At 52.2% G+C, this 17,431-nt stretch overlaps 6 protein-coding genes across 6 annotated transcripts; 1 reads left to right on the top strand and 5 right to left on the bottom strand.

The window, feature by feature from the left end:
- Window positions 1-38: 38 nt before the first annotated feature.
- M437DRAFT_73283 (root hair defective 3 GTP-binding protein) lies at window positions 39-2,896 on the bottom strand (the record flags this gene model as incomplete). The annotated part of the gene is made up of 4 exons (XM_041025999.1): window positions 39-108; window positions 166-394; window positions 450-2,194; window positions 2,256-2,896. The coding sequence occupies 4 exons, from the start codon at window positions 2,894-2,896 to the stop codon at window positions 39-41; spliced, it is 2,685 nt and encodes an 894-aa protein (XP_040882376.1).
- An 828-nt stretch (window positions 2,897-3,724) lies between these two features.
- Window positions 3,725-6,074, bottom strand: M437DRAFT_42830 (ARM repeat-containing protein; the record flags this gene model as incomplete). The annotated part of the gene is made up of 3 exons (XM_041020640.1): window positions 3,725-4,894; window positions 4,980-5,307; window positions 5,386-6,074. The coding sequence occupies 3 exons, from the start codon at window positions 6,072-6,074 to the stop codon at window positions 3,725-3,727; spliced, it is 2,187 nt and encodes a 728-aa protein (XP_040882375.1).
- Window positions 6,075-6,936: 862 nt separating this feature from the next.
- M437DRAFT_41886 (alpha/beta-hydrolase) lies at window positions 6,937-9,575 on the bottom strand (the record flags this gene model as incomplete). Its single annotated transcript, XM_041020465.1, has 4 exons — window positions 6,937-7,521; window positions 7,574-8,172; window positions 8,219-8,302; window positions 8,351-9,575. Coding segments are annotated over 4 exons (2,493 nt in total), but the record flags the coding sequence as incomplete, so codon positions are not given.
- Window positions 9,576-10,032: 457 nt separating this feature from the next.
- Window positions 10,033-11,720, top strand: M437DRAFT_42527 (TPT-domain-containing protein; the record flags this gene model as incomplete). The annotated part of the gene is made up of 2 exons (XM_041020595.1): window positions 10,033-10,398; window positions 10,452-11,720. The coding sequence occupies 2 exons, from the start codon at window positions 10,033-10,035 to the stop codon at window positions 11,718-11,720; spliced, it is 1,635 nt and encodes a 544-aa protein (XP_040882373.1).
- Window positions 11,721-12,326: 606 nt separating this feature from the next.
- Window positions 12,327-14,828, bottom strand: M437DRAFT_73279 (uncharacterized protein; the record flags this gene model as incomplete). Its single annotated transcript, XM_041025998.1, has 4 exons — window positions 12,327-12,596; window positions 12,653-14,374; window positions 14,435-14,731; window positions 14,781-14,828. 4 exons carry the CDS (start codon window positions 14,826-14,828, stop codon window positions 12,327-12,329), a joined length of 2,337 nt encoding a protein of 778 aa, XP_040882372.1.
- A 440-nt stretch (window positions 14,829-15,268) lies between these two features.
- On the bottom strand, window positions 15,269-16,153 carry M437DRAFT_73278 (uncharacterized protein; the record flags this gene model as incomplete). Its single annotated transcript, XM_041025997.1, has 1 exon — window positions 15,269-16,153. The coding sequence occupies one exon, from the start codon at window positions 16,151-16,153 to the stop codon at window positions 15,269-15,271; it is 885 nt and encodes a 294-aa protein (XP_040882371.1).
- Window positions 16,154-17,431: the final 1,278 nt, after the last annotated feature.

The raw sequence follows: 17,431 nt of genomic DNA, 5'->3' as shown, positions 1-17,431 counted from the left end.
CATCAATGGACACAAAAAGAGAGACACCAAAGTTTTGCTCAAATGTCTTCATCGTCATCAGCAGCCGTAGTTGCAGTTTTCTTGCCCTCGCTGCTAAGCGTGTCCATTCTGTTTTGTACTCGTCAGCGCCTGAAGGAATATAGAGAAAGGACTGGATCATCTTACCTGTACTGTTCACGCTCGGACGGTTTGCTACCTGACATAGCCATGGCTTGACGACCTGTATCGGACGTCTCCAGGAATTCACGCAGACGCTCTTTGAACACTTCAAGTCCTTGAGCGCTGGCGGCATTGGTCATGCGGATGATAGGGCCCCACAGGTTTAGTGTGTAGGTCACGTAGCCGGCGATACCGAGGAGGATGAGGAAGACGAAGTAGAGAGGGTTGCGAAGGACTGCCAACAGCATTAGTGGATAAAAGGCAATAACGAAGAAAGAGATAAGACTTGCCAGCGACAATCTCGTTCCAGCCCAATGCGAGCAAGAGACCGTAGAAGTAGAGAGGTACTTGGGTGACGCCACCGATAGCGCTGCGCTTGGCCTCGACGTATACGCCATCTGCAGTCTTCTTGAATCGCACGCTGAGGTCCTGCTTCTTTGCATCGCTGAGGACGGTCAATTCCTCGTCGAGAGTCTTGCCGTCTTCCTCGTCGACGCCACCAATCGGATGCAAATCTTCTTCATCAGCAGCAGAAAGACCAGCAGGTGTCTGACCAATCCAATCTTCGAGCGGCGGCAAGGACTTTGTCTCGTGTAGCTTGAATTTGGAGAGCAGAGGAATGAGCTCGAGCGTGCTTTCCCTTGCACGTGTGTAAATACCCTCGATGTCGTCAGAGGGACGCCAGATACGAGGCACGCCTTCCTCATCGTAACGGAACTTGTCCTCGAAATTTTCTCTGAGTTTGAGAAGGAGGTTTCCTTCCATGACTTCCTCGTCAATTTTGGCTCTCAGCACACCCCAGGACTTGCGGCGCAGACGCCAGAGCCCAACCTCGACTTCTTCGGGACTAGCATCGAAGCCCTTTGCACGCTCGGTGAAACGTAGTTCTGCATGCTTGACGGTCTCGGTAAAGACAAGCCAGATGCGATCCCAAAGGTCCTTCTCAATGGAGCCTCTCTCGCCAGTCTCTGGGGCACCGGAACCACCACGGCCGGAACCGAGCTTGTTGAACTGTACACCGATAGACTCACCAAGGTGGGAGCGGACCCAGCGCTCCACACGAGAGGCAAGACGGCGCATCTCCTCCTTGCGCAGTCTTGCACTGGCTTCTTCGAGATCTTTGCGGTACAGATCTAGTTCTTGCTGGTAGTTGCTCCAAGAAGCACCTTGAATTACGAGATCCGATGCTTCCTGCTCGTACTTTTCAAGAGCCTTTTGCTTTTCGGCGTTGACAATCTTCTGGAAATCATAGTTGCTACCCTTCTTCTGACCAGACTTGACTGCAGTAGAAACAGCTTCGGTGAATTGTTGGACGCCCGTCTTGTGAGCGGCAGAGAGCTGGCCCCGGAAAAGAGTCTTCAACCTTGCGTCAACGTTGCTCTCGAGCTCTGCACTCTTGCGCTTGTAGACGCCCTGGTGGTATCTGCTTGCTTCGCTTGTGAAGTCTTGGAGCACCTTTGCGCGAGCTCCATTCATAGCTTTGCCGAGGCCTGAGAGTACACTGGGTGAGCCAGATTTTGCAGCGTCTGCTTGCTTGGATTCAAGTGGGGTGATGACTTCGTCAAAGGCAACAAGTACCTCGCGAGCAATTTCGTCGCATCGAAATTGGGCCAAAAGCTCTTGCTGAGTTGGTAGATCGAGATCTTTGTTGCTGTCGATTTGTTCCCAAATGTTTCCAGCATACATGGAGAAGCCGTCGGCAGGAATCCTGCGGTGGTACTCGGGCAGCAAGATAGGTTCTGCCTGCTCGTCGGAAAAGGGGTTCGTCCTAGAACTCTTCTGACCTTCACGGAAGCGCGAGCCTAGCTTAGCGACGGACTCGACGAATTGTTCAGGTTGCAGAATCTTGTGAGGCAGAGCGGTGAATGCAAAGTCAAAGTAATCTTCAATCTTGGAGTTCTCGAGGCCAGGGGGTTTGGAGAGGGTTGACCAGATGCGGGTGAGGTCGGCAAGAAGGGTCTGACGCAGGTTGGACAGGGGAGTAGTGCCAATGTGGTCGCGAATGACAAAGAAGAGGAGCGAGCGAGGTGTTGAGCTGTGAGAGAAGAATGTCAGAGAGGATTGAAGGTCGAATGGGGGAAAAGACATGATCGTACTTGTTGTCCTTGAGGAACAGCTGCAGGTTGACCTCGAAGACAGTCTTGAGCAGACCCATGTTGGCACCCTGGTACAGACCGACTTGGTGTTCCCAGATGTTGACAATCAGAACCTCACTGGTAGCCAGGGCGAACAGGGCACTCTTGCGCTCAAAGTCCTGGTCCTCTCCACGCTCGCGGCCGTCAGTGCCCTCGACGTCCATGACCAGAATGTTGTCTGCCATCTTGACGGCGCCTCCTTCGGCCTGGTCGCGCTTGTTCTTGCTCATCCATATTCCTTTAGTGGTCTGGCGGCGCTCCGACTCGGACATGACGCCAAAATGGGTGCCGAACAGGTGGTTGAGCAGGGTGCTCTTTCCGGTGCTCTGGCTGCCAAAGACGGAGATGAGGTGGTAGTTGAAGCCCTGGCGCAGGACATGTTCGGCGTCGAGGTATGCTGGTAGGTTTGCGTTGAATGTCTTGTTCTCGTCAATGACTTGGATGCCGTGCTCGAACGACTGCAGCTGCTTGTCGCTGTCGTCGCCGACGCTGGCGAAGTGGCCGTTAGCCGCTGTCATGATTACCGGAGCCGAAGGCGAGTGCACGGGAGAGTATGGAAGTCGTCGGTTGCCTTGGTGGTCTCCAGGAGTGAGCGAAGCCATCATCTGTGTCTTCCTTGGTTCTTGATTGGCTGCCACCGCTTAAACATGCATCTGTTGTGACCTTGAGCGGGTGACGCTCCCTGAATTCGACGTCCCAGCCACACTGACATCACCCGTCCGCTGTTCATAACAAACATCCCTCCACACTACCATCCACCATCGCATCACACTTGAGCAACAAATTTGTATCAATCAAGTCTCTTCTTTTGTATATTGATGCTACTTCAACTTGAGTTGTCTCCTTCGTCATATTACGTCCTTTTTGCTCTGAAAACCACGAATGCTCGATCTTCCGCCCATTACATCCCCAGCTTGCATAAAAAAACATAGGAAAAAAAGAAAATAAAACGAGTGTCTCAAATCGAAAAATCTCCCTCCTGCCTTTTTTATCCCCAATTTTTCTTCCTCTTTGTGCCTTCTGTTGATATGTTGATGTTTAACGAGAGATGTATGGTGCTTTTGATCCATCCAAAAGGCTTGCGCCGAAAGCGAGCTTTCCTCCTTTTTTTTGCGGTAGACGGCGAAAAACTTCGACATGACAGATGCCTCTGAGAACGAGAGAGTAAATGAAAAGATGCTAACATGCTGGAGCTAGACAATGATGCGTTTTCCGCATCCATCATCAGACGTGCAATAATATTCCAGTAATTATGCAGCCAGCTCGTCGGTCTTGCCAGCAATGCTCGTGGAACCACAAAATGTGCACACGAGAGCCTAGGTAGTGAGACATGGAAGATGTTGTGAAGATATGTCTTGTACTCTCGGCGCGAACATGGTCGAGAGAACCACAAGATGGCCGAGCGTCGGAAAATCTTGAGGCCTCGACATTCAGCGGTAGCCTCCGCCGTAGGGGAAGCCACGAGCGCCGTTGTAGGGGCGCTCACCGAAGCCGCCAGCGCTACGACCCATAGAAATGCCAGTAGGAGGGCCAGGGCGGGTGGCGACAGCAGGGTTGCTGCAGAGCATAGCCACACGGGAACCGTACTTGGAGCCACGAAGGGAGACCATGTGCTTGCGAATGTGGCTCGCGACGACCTCGCGACGCTGAGCATCGGCGTGGCTGAGGATGTACTGGATCAAGTAGTTTCCGAACTGGTCACCGGCGACATCAATGAGAGGCATACGAGGGCGGTCAGCGCGAGCCTCGCAGACACGGTCAAGGTAACGGTCAAGGAACTCGGTGCCGCCAATCTTGAGGCACTTCTCGACAACCTTGCTGGCAAACTGGTCCATGCTGTACTCGGTAGCGAAACGGAGGACGTGGTCAATGGCGTGGTTGCGATCAGGAATGGCGCCGTGTTCGCAGATGTGCTGAATGCACCAGTTGCCGAATTGACCATGGGCGATAACGTCGATGCTGGCAAGGACCTCGTTGATGCAGGGACGCTTGTCCTCTTCAAGGCAGTTCTCGAAGATGTTCTGGACGACGAGACTGCCAGTCTCACCGAGGGCAACCTCGTGCCACATGCCGCGGAGAGCTTCGTTGACGTACTTCATGATCTGAGGAGGGGTGTCGCTCCAGCGGAGTTCGAACAGCTTCTGCCAGACATGGCAGGCGTAACGGTGAATAACCGTCTCAGGGATGCGGCGCAGAAGCTCGTGGACCATGATGGCCTTGTACTCCTCAGGCACACTGTCGAAAGCCTTCTGAACAACGTGGCAGCCAAAGGGATCCATGCTCAAGTTGAGGGTGTTGTTGCGAATAGCACGGGCAATGGCGATGATCTGCTCGGGAGTGCCATGCTCAAAGCAGCGCTGAACCAGAAAGTTGCCGAAGCGGTTGATCATGAGAGGGTAGGCCTGTTCAATAATGGCCTGGACGATCTCATACTTCTGCTCCTGGGTGCTAACCTTGAGCTTCTGCTGAAGGAAGATAGATGCCTGCTGGTCGTTGCTGTGGACGATCTTGTCGACGATGTACTTCCAGTTGCAGCTCATGTTGCGGTCCAGAAGACGACGGTAGTTCATGGGCTCGGCGTTGGTGAGGTAGCTGCCAGGCTCTGACAGAGACTGGAAACAATTAGTGGATGCGCAGACAGTCGACATGGCTCTGCGCATGTCGTGAACTGATGAAGAAACTTACCTGGTGGCCAATGGCCCATCCAGTGCTGCCGTAACCACCAGCCTGGAACTCGGCGGCGGTGGGAGACAATCTGGTGCTGTTGGATCTGGAACCGAAGGACATGTTGTTCATGAGGGCCTGGTCCGACATAGGGTGAGGCATTCCGGTGATGTTATGCATGTTCTGCATCGACTGAAGAGAAAGTGGTGTCAAGGGTGGAGTGATGCCGGACTGCTCAGATGCGTTGATGTTAGGGCTGAACTGGCTCCAAGGGTGAAGGTGGTTGCCGAAAGCCGAAGCTGGACGACTGTGAGCACCGCGCATAGACATCTCAGCGGAGGAAGGCTCGCTAAGATAAGGACCAATCGCAGTTGTGTCAATGCGCAGAGCAGGAGGACAGCCACGAGCGTTGGGGCCGACGGAAAACATGTTAGCATTGGTAGCTTCCAGACGAGCACCAGACATGAGACGAGGATCGGTAAGGGGCCAGTTGTTAGTGTTGTTGAGTGCTTGACCGATGACACCGGGACCGCCAGGACCATTGGGACCTCCAGCACCGACAGGGCCGAAGGAAGGTGCGGAGCCCCAGATACCGCGAGCAGCGGGAGGAGCCAAGTGAGCAGCATTGATGTTGGCGTTAGAGGTGATGGGAGGAACACCTGGCTCAGTCGACTGGACCCAGTTGTCGACACGAGCAGCGACACCCTGAGGACGAAGGTCACGGATGTGATCAAAGTCCGAGTCGAACTGAGAGCCCATGGCCTGCTCAAGGGTGTGCTTGGTGATGCGAGACTGAGACAACTCCTGATCCATGCGAGCAATCTGAGTCTGAGCAGTCTCTAGCTCCTTCTTGAGACGCAACATCTCAGCCATGTCAGCTTGAAGGATGTCGTTGAATTGATTGTCAGTGTGAGGTGTAGCGGCGTAAGGGTTGGTAAGGGCACCAGAGCCAGAAGAGTCTGGAGACGTCTCACCAGCACGCTGAGCGTGAAGAGCAGTGCTCTGCTTGTTGAGAAGGATTTGCTGCTCAGATAGCTTGGCCAAGAGTTCGTCGAGGTGCACGTTACGAGCAGGAGCAGCCTGGGAGATACCAAGGCCGAAACCGTTGGCAGGCATAGACATGGCAGGTGCAAGGACTTGACTCTGCTGAGAAGACACAAGTCAGTATAGTGTTGAAGTAGTGATGAATGTGTTGGAGCGGGCTCACCTTGAAAGAGGAGTTGCGAGTGGTGAGAGGAGGGGGAGGCAGCTGGTTGTTGAAGCGAGAAGTAGTCAAAGGCACAGCATTCGAGACAGGCGTGTTGGTTTCGCGCTTAATCGGCTGCAGAGCAGAAGTTAAGTCGAAGGAATGAAACATGATTAAAGTGTCAGAACCTACAGCACCGCCAGAGATATGAGTATTTTCGTCTTCGAACTGGTCGTCGTGGTGGAGAAAGAAGTTGAGGGGAGTCTTCTTGCGAGGAGTAGGTGATCCGTCAAGGCTCAAAGAAGCCATGATGGTTCCAGTAGGTATCGGAAGACAAGGGAGGATGGAAGGTGGTAGAGGAGCGATGTATGATCCAGAGATCGTTGGATGATGAGGCGGGTTGAAGCTTACTTGAAAGAGAAGATGCTGACGATAGGAGCAGACCAAAGAGTGGGCGCAGACAAGGATGTCAATTAGAGGCTCGTCCAATGACAACTATGATGAAGGAGCGACGAAGGTAGGACCAAGAGGGTGCGCAATGTCCGCATTCAAAAAGAAGTAGGTAGTAAGGAGTGGTCGGTGGAAGGAGGGTGGCAGAGGTCAAGGATGCCTTCCCTAAGAGTGACCACAAGAAGCCCGTGTGCACGGTCCACCCGCACAGAATACAACACTCAGTTTCCTACAGCACAACTAGAAGTGACGGTGTCGAACAGCGGAGTCAGGTCCATGGAGATATCACTGTTAAGGCCGACAGCATTAGCAATAGGTACCTTGTTTCGAACCTCTACTATCTCAAGTAAAGTACGAGTTCTCTGTGACATTCCATAGATGATCAAAGGATCCCATTGCCAGAACACCGCCCGCACCTTCCTGAAGCATCCGCCCATCTACTACAACAAAGTCTGGCTGTCCAACTCCTGGGAGCATGGGTACAAGGCGTGATGCTACGTCCAACCCGTCTGCATCATAACCCCATACTACCAACTCCACCGCTCCTGCTGGCAGCGGCCTCAAGAATATGGCGCCGAGTCCTGCTGAGCTGGGGTACGTCATTTGGCCGGCTGTTGTGCGAATGCTTATGCCGTTGGGAGAGTCCACTTGAAGGGCGAAACCTGTGAGGTGACTGGCAGGCAGATCCCTCGACAAAACGACATGAACGATGTTGCTATACTGCCTTGGACGTCCCATCCCAGGTTCCAGAATTTCGGTATCGGCACCGAGGTATTGACAGAAATTGCGAGATATCTGAACGGCAGTATGACGTGCCTTTTGAGAGTGGCTGATGATTTGCAAAGTGTTTTGAGTGCGGAATATAGCATCCATACCGCCTAGCTGGTTCCTGTCTCGCAATGCCGGTGATTGATGCTCAGAAAGAACCTTGTACTGGTCAGCATCGACACAACAAACATATTACTCGCCACACATATACCTTCCAAGTACCATCCGGATACAGCCACAAGTCATTGTTTCTGGCCTGGAGGGGAAGATCTATCCTTTGACCATCAACAACAATGCCATGCGTTCGTGGATAGATGTCGGGCAAGCGCAAGCTCAGAACATTGGAACTCCTGAGAATGCAGTCCGATGAGGAAAAGGAGACATGGACCTTTCCAAGCTGGCCTGGGCGACGCAGATAAAGAATCTCAACTCCGAACTTAGGACCTGAGTCTGCTGGATTTGCGACTACCAGAGTGAAAGCCTCAGGGGCACGTAAGGGTCGTGCGAGGTCGTTGAGATTCTGCTTGAAGAAGTCGCTCAGATATCTGGTTGTCATGATGCCATCGAACCAATGGTTCTTTCCTGGAAGCTCGATGTAAGACGCATTCGCCCCTTGCTGTTTTATGAGTTGGTTCATCAATCGCGAATGGAAAGCCGGAACGTTGTCGTCGACGCTGCCATGTTGTTGTAGGATACTGATCCCTTTGAGATTATCTAGCAAAAGCTCATGGCGATAGCTGCTCAAAGACGCCTCCAAGAGGGCGCGAACAGGAGGGGGAAGTGGTTGCCACAAGTCATAAGGTACGTAGTCTGGAATGTTAGCTCAGAATCTGACGGTGTTCGAGCATCCACTCACTTTGGATGGACGAATATCCAGATATCGGAGCGGCTGCGAAGACGTTGTCGGGGCGATGAGTCAAAGCATACCACGTCCCTTGCCCTGTGTGACTCAGTATTTGTGTATGCATGGACAACGACGACGACTCACCTCCATTGGAATGGCCAGCGACAAGCCAACGCTTCGTGTTTGCACCTGGGCCATTCCATCCAATGCTTTCTACCCATCCAGGTATGGCTTCGACGGCAGCTTCTACGTCTGCAAAACCCCAAACATGCCAGTCGTCGCCACTCCAGGGCGTTGAGCCTGTAGGGAATACAGCCCATGCACAGATGTCAGTCAGTGAATCTAGAGCATGCCTTACAATGTCGTTATCAGCCTCTACGCCAGCGCCATGTAATTGCAAAAACACTGGCAACAGCCCCTCCGAGTCCAGAGGACAGGAGAGATTTGATGGTGGAGGCCTCAGAATAGCATAAGATACCATTCCACCTGGATGATAGAATGTCACCTTTAATGGCTCATGCAGCTCTCGCTGAGTAAAATGATGATCCAGATGCAGCACAGAGGCCTGAGAGCGGTCTTGACCAACAACTCCATACTCTACATCGAAGCCTAGATACGGACTGCACTTTTCCTGGCATGATATGGCCAGAGAAACAGGTCTGGTCTGTCCAGCAACAATCCAGAAATCATCAGGTTGCAACAACCACACAAAGTAAGAACTATCATTGGCAGAGACTGCGAAGATCTCGATGTCGTGTACATGGTCGTTGCGAACCTGGATGGAACCAAGCATGCTTGCCAAGCGTCCACCAACCATGTCAGGCATGAGAGCGTTGTCCGTAGAAAGATGAAGATCTTTGGTCGAGGATCGCGCTTCAAGTTGCACATCAATTATCGGTAAACCTATGCCGCCCATCGCTCTTACATCGCGAACAAGTCGAATGTCGATGACATGATCTCCTGGCTCAAGATGCAAGACAACTGGAGCTCGTCGGAAAGCATAGTAATCTCCACCAAAATGATGCTGTCCATCGAGGTAGAACTCAAGGAGATTGTCTGTTGCAAGGGTCAAGGTCTGCGGCTCTTCGCCATTGACACGAAGATGGCCTCGAGCCCAGCCTTGGTATTGTAGAGCGGCCCAACCGTAGATGCGTTGAAGAAAGGCCAGATCGATGTCAGGAAACGCTACAGACAGACCGACCTGAGCGGAGTGAGAATCGCAAGATAGCTGTTGGGCAGCAAGGGTGGACCAGGAGACAGTTGCATTGGGAGCCAGAGAGCTAGGAAAGTTCGTATCCTTATCATACTTTAGAGAGCGAAAACCACCAAGATACTCAAGCGGATCGGCACCCCATGTTGCTTCTAAAGTAGAGTATCAGTCTTTGATGCATCCAGTGATGTTGGATGCATCATGCCTCGCGTGCCCACCTGGAAGGGACCTACAACCTCCCATGACCTGGAGAACTCGAGGCAACATGCACTTGAATGGCCAGGTACAGTCACGGGTTCTTGGGTACTCCGAAACGCGTTTAGAAGGAGAGCAGCAAGCTTCATATCTGTTACATGACCCGTTGGTGGAAAGGGAGTGTTTGATTTGGACGTTGGACAGGGACAAGAAGGGGGAAGCTTCAACAAGGCTGCGGGACTTGCCGAATGACGGCAGCGATCAAACACCTTGCCAGGCTGTCCAACCCAAGCTGGTAATAATCGCTCTGATGAAACTCGTGTCGAAGGTTTGAGAGTGCACTCTTCCTGAACCTCTTCTCCATGGATTGATTGTAGTCGACTTTTCCGAAGAAACCCGCATCCGCAGAGCTTCCACGGCCATGTCGACGTCGCAGTTCGACCGGCGGGCCTCGACGTCGCCGTCTCCAGCGACCTTCAAGTTCCCAGATCTGTCAGACGAGACGCTGCAGACGACACAGGAGCCCATCGAATCCAACCCAGCGTCGCCCATGCCGCAACCACTCGGACTGCCAAACCACCTGCACAGCCATGAACGTTGGCAGGCACGTAGAGGTTCGCACGGCATGAATGGTTGGACGCCCAGCGGCGGAACAGTAGGCAGGCACGGGAGACAAAAGAGCTTGAGCGAGGCGATCCGCACGGTACGAGGGAGGAGGGCCAGCGTCAGCCAGAACGCGCACGAGATAGCCGATGCTCTCAAGGCCCCCGTGTCAGCGCGCCTCATTGTACGTTACAGCTCGAATACAATCGCATCCGCGTGCTTACTCTTTGGCCAAAGTTCCTCTGTGCCATTTGGTACACGACCTCCATCATGTCCAATACCTCGTCCAAGGCCATCCTGACTGCCTTGCCCAAGCCCGTGACCTTGACTCTGATCCAATTCATGTTTGTATGCTCGTGGTGTCTGTTGCTATCCTGGCTTGCCCGCATCCACGCTCCTCTCCGAAACGCAGTCCCTGTACTACGCAATGGCATTCGCAAGCCTTCGCGCGAGCTCATCATGACCACCCTTCCCTTGACCGCTTTCCAAATCGGCGGCCATATCCTCAGCTCCGACGCCATGAGTCGCATCCCCGTCTCGCTGGTCCACACTATCAAGGGCTTGTCACCTCTACTCACAGTCCTCGCCTACCGCTTCATCTTCGATGTTCGATACTCCTACGCTACCTACATGTCGCTTGTACCCCTTACGCTAGGTGTCATCATGGCCTGCTCCGCTAGCTTCAAAGCAAACTTCCTGGGTCTCGTGTATGCATTCGGCAGTGCACTTCTATTCGTCACTCAAAATATCGTATCCAAGAAGCTGTTCAACGAAGCCGCCAAAGCCGAGGCCGATGGTATCAACGTACGCAATAAGAAGCCTGACAAGCTCAACCTGTTGTGCTACTCTTCTGGTCTTGCATTCATTTTTACACTGCCCATCTGGTTCTGGTCAGAGGGCTTCTCAATGATCGCCGACTTCCTGGCCGACGCCTCCATCGAGTTATCCGAACGTCCTGGCTCCCTCGACCACGCCCGTCTCGGCCTTGAATTCGTCTTCAACGGTTCTTTCCACTTTGGCCAAAATCTCGTTGCTTTTGTCTTGCTGGGTCTCGTCTCTCCCGTCACTTACAGTGTAGCCAGCTTGTTCAAGCGCGTCTTCGTCATCGTCTTTGCTATCATCTGGTTCGGCAACCCAATGACCAAGATCCAAGGCTTCGGCATTGGTCTCACGATCCTCGGTCTTTACCTCTACGACCGCACCAGTGATGCTGCTAAAGCAGACAAGCGTGCTCGCGCTCTGCAAGAAGGCAAAGACACCCTCCTTCCTCTCGTTGGTGGCGACAACAAAAAGTCAGACACAACGCCTTACTCGCAGTCACCTGTCAATTATGCGCTTCCTTCGCACGGAGGATATGGTGTCCCGAATGGAGCTGAGCACAGTATGCGCGCTAGATCATCGAGCAATGCTTCGCCTGGCGCGTGGTTGCCTCCGGGCACGAAAGCCGAAGAGACATGGAACGCAGAAGACCGCTTCGGTGCGAAACAGAGTATAGGTGTCAGATAGGAACAGCCACTTGTATCTCGGTACTCTTGATGAAAAATGCATAGAAACAACTCTTCCCAATCGTAATGCACCATCCCTACATCTCATGCTTCTGTCGATAATCCTCTGCGCGTATATGAGCAGATCACCACGCAAGTGACAAAACGACAACTCACGTCCGCGTCGCATACAATGCCTTTGGAGATGCGTTGAGAACAAAGGGCAAAAAGAAAGATCCTGGCAATGGGCGGAATCGAACCGCCGTCGGGTCGGCGTTGCTGGAATTTAACCTCCACAACGACACATGCTACCACTACACCACATCACCTTAGCTTGTAAGGGTTGAATCTGGTTGGCCAGATTCAGGATCCGATGATTAGCCACAAACCACAACCACTCATATACTTTTTCCCGTGACGACTATCAATCGACCCTCACCTTGCAATTGCTAATCGTCGTCGCTGCTGCTTCGTCTATGATCATTCATACTTCCAAAAATGTTGCATGGTCGCTCAAATGCTTGCCTTGTGGATATCGCTCTATTCTAAAAATGCTTCTCTATATCCTCATCACTACCGCCGATGCTGCTTGATAGTCAGTACTTGAAGCCTTATTGACCCATCTTGTTTATCTCACCTGTCCAGGTACCAAACCAGGTGTTACCAGTTGCCGTTGCTTGCCCAAAAAGCTTTTCGGGCTCTCTTTGCGCCTGCCTAACATGACGGTGTTGCTCTGCAGTCTGCTACTGAGGTCGAACCATGCGGATGTCATGAGCTTGTTCTCGCGCTGCAGAGCTGCAAATTCGGCAGATGGCACGTTGCCCGTGGCCGTCGTTGTCGCGCCCGACTCGACTTGCTTCTTGAGTGTTTTAATTTCTGTCGCTCGGTCTTCGGCAAGCTAAAGGAAAGAATGTTAGTCGATCTCCTAGTTGGCAGGTTGAAAGGGGGATATACCTTGTTTGCGGCAATAGTATCAGAACGTGCTTGTTCCACACGATCTGCAAGTTGGGCTGCAGTGGACTCCAGGAGCTCGTCATCATCCGGCGCATCCCTGACTGCTTGTAACTGCTGCAATAAGAGCTTGTACTCGTTCTCATTTCGAGTCTCGGCCGACTCTTTCAGCAGCTGTGCAGAATTGAGCAGAGCATGTCGTAGCAGTGCACGCTGCTCGGCCAGTTCCGCTTCGACGCCCTCGCTATGCTTGTGCAACTCCGAGTATCGATCTGTCAGGGTTTGGTACTCTGCGTTGCCATCCAATTGCACATCCTTGTTGGTAAGTTGTTTCTGCACAGCCATAAGCTTTTCCTTGATACTGGCCATCTCGGTATTCGCAGTGAATTGCTGGTTGCGCATCTCTTGGATCTCAGCTTGTGCTGCCTGCAGCTTCTTGCGTTGTTCCAAGAATGGTACGTTCTCTTCCGGCTCTCGAGTTGGCTCGCGGAGGTCTTGCAGAGCAGTTTCCAGACCGAGTTTGTCTTGCAAGATATCTAAGTACTCGGTCTCCAGCTTGTTGTTTCGTGCAGTAATGGCATCTAGCTTCTGTTGAAGGATTGTAGCGTCGGCCGAGGGGAGATTGTCGCCCTGACTTCTGTCCATTGCTCTTTCAGCGCGTGCCTTCTCGGATGCCTCCAACTCTTCACCGAGGCCGCCACTGGCACCATTGGTATTCGATCCTCCAAGCTCGAGTGTCTGCAACTTGTTCTCGAGGTCTGTGATAGTTTCGTGATCTTTGACCTGGCGTTCCTTGGCTGCTTCCCACTTTTGTGTAAGAACTTTGTATTCGTGCTCGATGCGTTTACGGGTCGTCTTCTGGTCGAATATCTCCTGTTCACCGTTGGCGATGAGTTTAAGGTTCTCGGCGTTTGCCTTTTGAAGTGCGGAACATTGATCTTTCAGACGATCCAAGTCTTGGAGCCTGTCGTTGGCCGAACGGAGATCCTCTCTCAGCGTGGAATTGGTCTTCTCCTGGTCTTGTAGTGCTTGAATCTTCTTCTTGAGGTTCTCGTTCATGCGAGTTTTCTGAAGCAGATCGTCTCTTTCAGCTCGAAGGAGTTGCATGTCGTCTCTCAACTTCTGCTTTGCGTCCGTGTCTGTCTTGTATCGCTCGATCTGACGCTCCTGCGCATTCGATTTGTCCCTCAAAGTCTCGAGCTCTGCCTCCAGCTCAGCAATGTAATCACGATCTCTTTCTGCCTTCAGCTGCATGTCCTTCATGGTGTCATTCTCGGCAGCCTTACGACCCTGGTTTTCCACCTCGTACTTGAAAGCATCGAATGCTTGTTGCAACTCCTCTTTGTCTTGTCTCAACTCTTCCAATTCGGTCGCAGCTTTCGCATTGTTGTTCTCCAGATCCTTGATGGCCTTGAATGCCTGTATGAGCTTCTCCTCTTGTTCCAGTTCAGGATCACGCTCGCCGGAAGTACCCAATGACACACGCTCGTTGATGGGTAGGGCTGCTTTTTCTGACATTGGCTCGGCAGGGGTAGACGTTTCGGAAGTGACTTCAAAGTCGGATCGGTCGGCGGCGTCTGTATGTGACATATCTGTTTCTTCCATTTGCTTCATGGCTGCGGCAATTGTGACAGCAACTTCGGGACCAAGGCCGACAACTATGCGACCCATTCTTTGGTTCGATTCGGGCGAGTACATGGCGGCACGGAGCATGGTTTTGAGCAGCTGTGGATCAGACGATTAGTCGACTGGGTGTCTGAAGAGAAGGGTACAGTAAGAACACACCATGACGGTATCCCTCGGACTGGCATCGATAGCAATGGCCTTGAGATCTGGGTCACGGCTGCCTGCCGGATTTTCGATAGATCCGCTCGAGTCTCGCAAATATGATGTGACAAGGCGGTTGACATGTTTGAGGTTCTGCCATCGAGGAATCCAGTGATCTTGTGTTTTGGCTGGTGGTTCTGGGAGGCCGTCTTGAAAGTAATCCGGATCGATGTCTCGAAGGATGTCCCACAGCACTTGGCCGTCTTGTACGTCCTCCCAGCCCTCTACCTTCTTGGACGTCTGAAATGCTTGCACCTGGCCATGTCAGCTGGCAGTAACGAGATGTTGCTTCGGACAGTGGTACCCATTTCAGCAGGGCTGCTGCCAACTCTGGTGGAGCCTCGTCTGCCATGTCGGAGATGTTGTATGGCGGAAAATGTGTCGTCAAATCTATCCTTCACAAACCATCATGCTCAGCGGTACTCGTGGACTGCACTGCAATTCAGGTGCTTTGCCAGAAAGTGAACCTCATTCATTCGAGGGTTCAAGGAATCCATATGACGCGCACGTGCCAAGCTGTTCGTTTCAGGGGTCTTGTCGAATCTCCCAAACCATCTCTCGTTTCAGCTTGCTTGGATCTCACCAGGGTTTCTAACTGCAGGCATTCAGGAGGGTTGATCATTAATGTTTTTCTATTAAGCGACAGCTCAGAACGAAGTGCGTTATCCAAAGTCAAAAGCCGACCTTGCCTTCCAAAGGCAGGTAGCTATACACTTCCTCTAATACTCCTCATCACGTCTGTCATCAAGAATCACCTTGTCATTATCTTTTTACGGTTTTGTCGTCTGCTACTCATTCTCCTAGCCTCTTCTTGAGCTCCTTGTTCTCAGACTCCAGCTTTTTGATGTACTCCAGTGCGCCTACAAGCACCTCACACTTGCTCGGCTTCATCGGGTCGTTGATATCGCTCGCCCGGCGACGCTGAGCTGCTTGTACGTGCGGCACTGCATATCGCAATTTCTCCAGTTGTGAGTTGAGGTTCTCCCGATATCGACGCTCCACGGCCGTGTGAGGAATTCGCTTTCGGTTTCGACCACGACCTTCTTTGACTGAGGTGCGCTGCATGCTGCCGGCGCGGACCTCCAACGACGGTTCCGTGACCGTTCGTCTGATTGTGCTAGGGCGTCTCTTGTTTTGCCCTGTCAGCTGGCTGACGGACTGGGTCATGGTCATTGGCGAGGCAGCGTCTGAAAAGCCATCTTCGCTCTTGACACTGACAGCATCATCCATGATCAGTGTTGGTGTCGTTGGACTCTGCGAGTTCTTGGCGTCCCGGTTCGTAGATCCAAAGTCATGAACGAAGGGTGCGGTGTAGTTGACTGGCATAAACTGTTGGCCAGGAGCATTTGATTGTTGATCGTTGGTCATGTAGCCGTATGCATTGAAGTTCGGGAGCGACGGATTGATAGGGTGGCCATAGACCAGCTTGAGGTCTGCACATGCGACATTGTCCTCGAATGGATTGATGTCTTCGCCAGCATAGCCCGAGTCCATTGAACCTCCAGTTGGTGGAGGAAACCCGTAGAATTGCGATTGAGGCTGTGGTTCCACAAAGAGTGATTGTACGTTTGGATTATTGTCGATCGTCTGATACATAGGCTGATACGGCATGTCCATGGTGCTTGGAGGTGGCCCAGGGAAGCTGGTGTGATGGTGTTGGTTTATGTATTGAGCCATTAAAAACTTATAGTGGAGCTACAAAGCTCTCGATCCCAGTGGGAAGGATCAAAGGCTCAACGAGACTGCGTGCTGGGTCAATCCTGAGAAAGGACGACCTGATTATCAATGATGATCCCTAAAAAAGTAGTAGCAATAAATCTGGAGGAGCTCGGTTATGTACAGTAAGCCTTAGACAAAATCGAGAAGTACCAAAGGAGGGGAGGATAAGGTAACTTGTATAGTTCTCGAACTTGGCGAAACACACTAGAGGCTGTGCGAGGCAGGGACGGTGAGTTACATATTGGAGCTTAAGCTCTCTTACTCTGTGTATGTGGTGCCAAGCTGTCCATCACGAGGAGCAAGTTTGCGCGAGAACGATGATCTCCACCCTAAGTGGAAGCAACAAAAAGATGCTGACAGCTAGGGCAAGATAAAAACATGGTTGTTGTTCCTCCTAATTTCTCGATCTCAGATATCGATTCGATATGACAGCAAAGCAATGAGGTTGGAGTCCCGGAGACGATCGGTGGCCTAGGGCAAGGCTTGACGAAAGTCCCTCGACAGACGCATGTTCACTGCATGCTTGGATTGGAGGCACAGAGAGCTAGGACTCGAACCCGAGCCATCCGAAGATAAAAACGCCTGGATATCTTGCCAACGCTCCGGTACAGCTAAAGGACAAGCACGAGGTATTCGCAACGACTCTCGATTCTTCGGATCGCGATGTCCTGCCACTTCTGGCGATTGGGAGGCGCACACTCGTGACGAACAAGGCAGGTCAAATGTTGAAAAGAGGTCGCAAGTTCTCAGAAATTCGGTGAACATCTATCGATCGCCGCAAGAAACATTGTGTCTAGATAATGAATAGGCGCCAGCTCCGCGCGAATATTTTCTTTCAAACCTCATCTTTTGCAATGTGAGACAGATGGTTCAAATAGATGTGGGCATCGCCAACCGAGCAAGTAGGAAACTACGCCTACAAGGATCAAAGACGTTGGCGACGTCTTTGGCTTCAGCGACACGGAGTGTACGATAGATGCAGGTCAAGTGATAGGTTGACGAAGGAAGGCTCGAGAACGCTCCAGTTTGCCGTGTCAAAAAGCTCGGCATCGGGAGCAACGTACCGAGCCCCACTCACAGACACGGCGTCAAACCCCCGCATAATGCTGGCGCGTCAAGGTTCAACCAAACCGCAGCGCTCGGAGATGGGACCTAGACAGTTTGGCTGGGCAGATCGTCAACCGTGCAACCCCTTGTCAGACATGCTCACATAGGCACGCACACATCCCCACAATC

Source organism: Aureobasidium melanogenum, assembly GCF_000721775.1.
Source record: "Aureobasidium melanogenum CBS 110374 unplaced genomic scaffold scaffold_4, whole genome shotgun sequence".
NCBI lineage: Eukaryota > Fungi > Ascomycota > Dothideomycetes > Dothideales > Saccotheciaceae > Aureobasidium > Aureobasidium melanogenum.
This window is presented reverse-complemented; position numbering and strand designations above follow the sequence as displayed.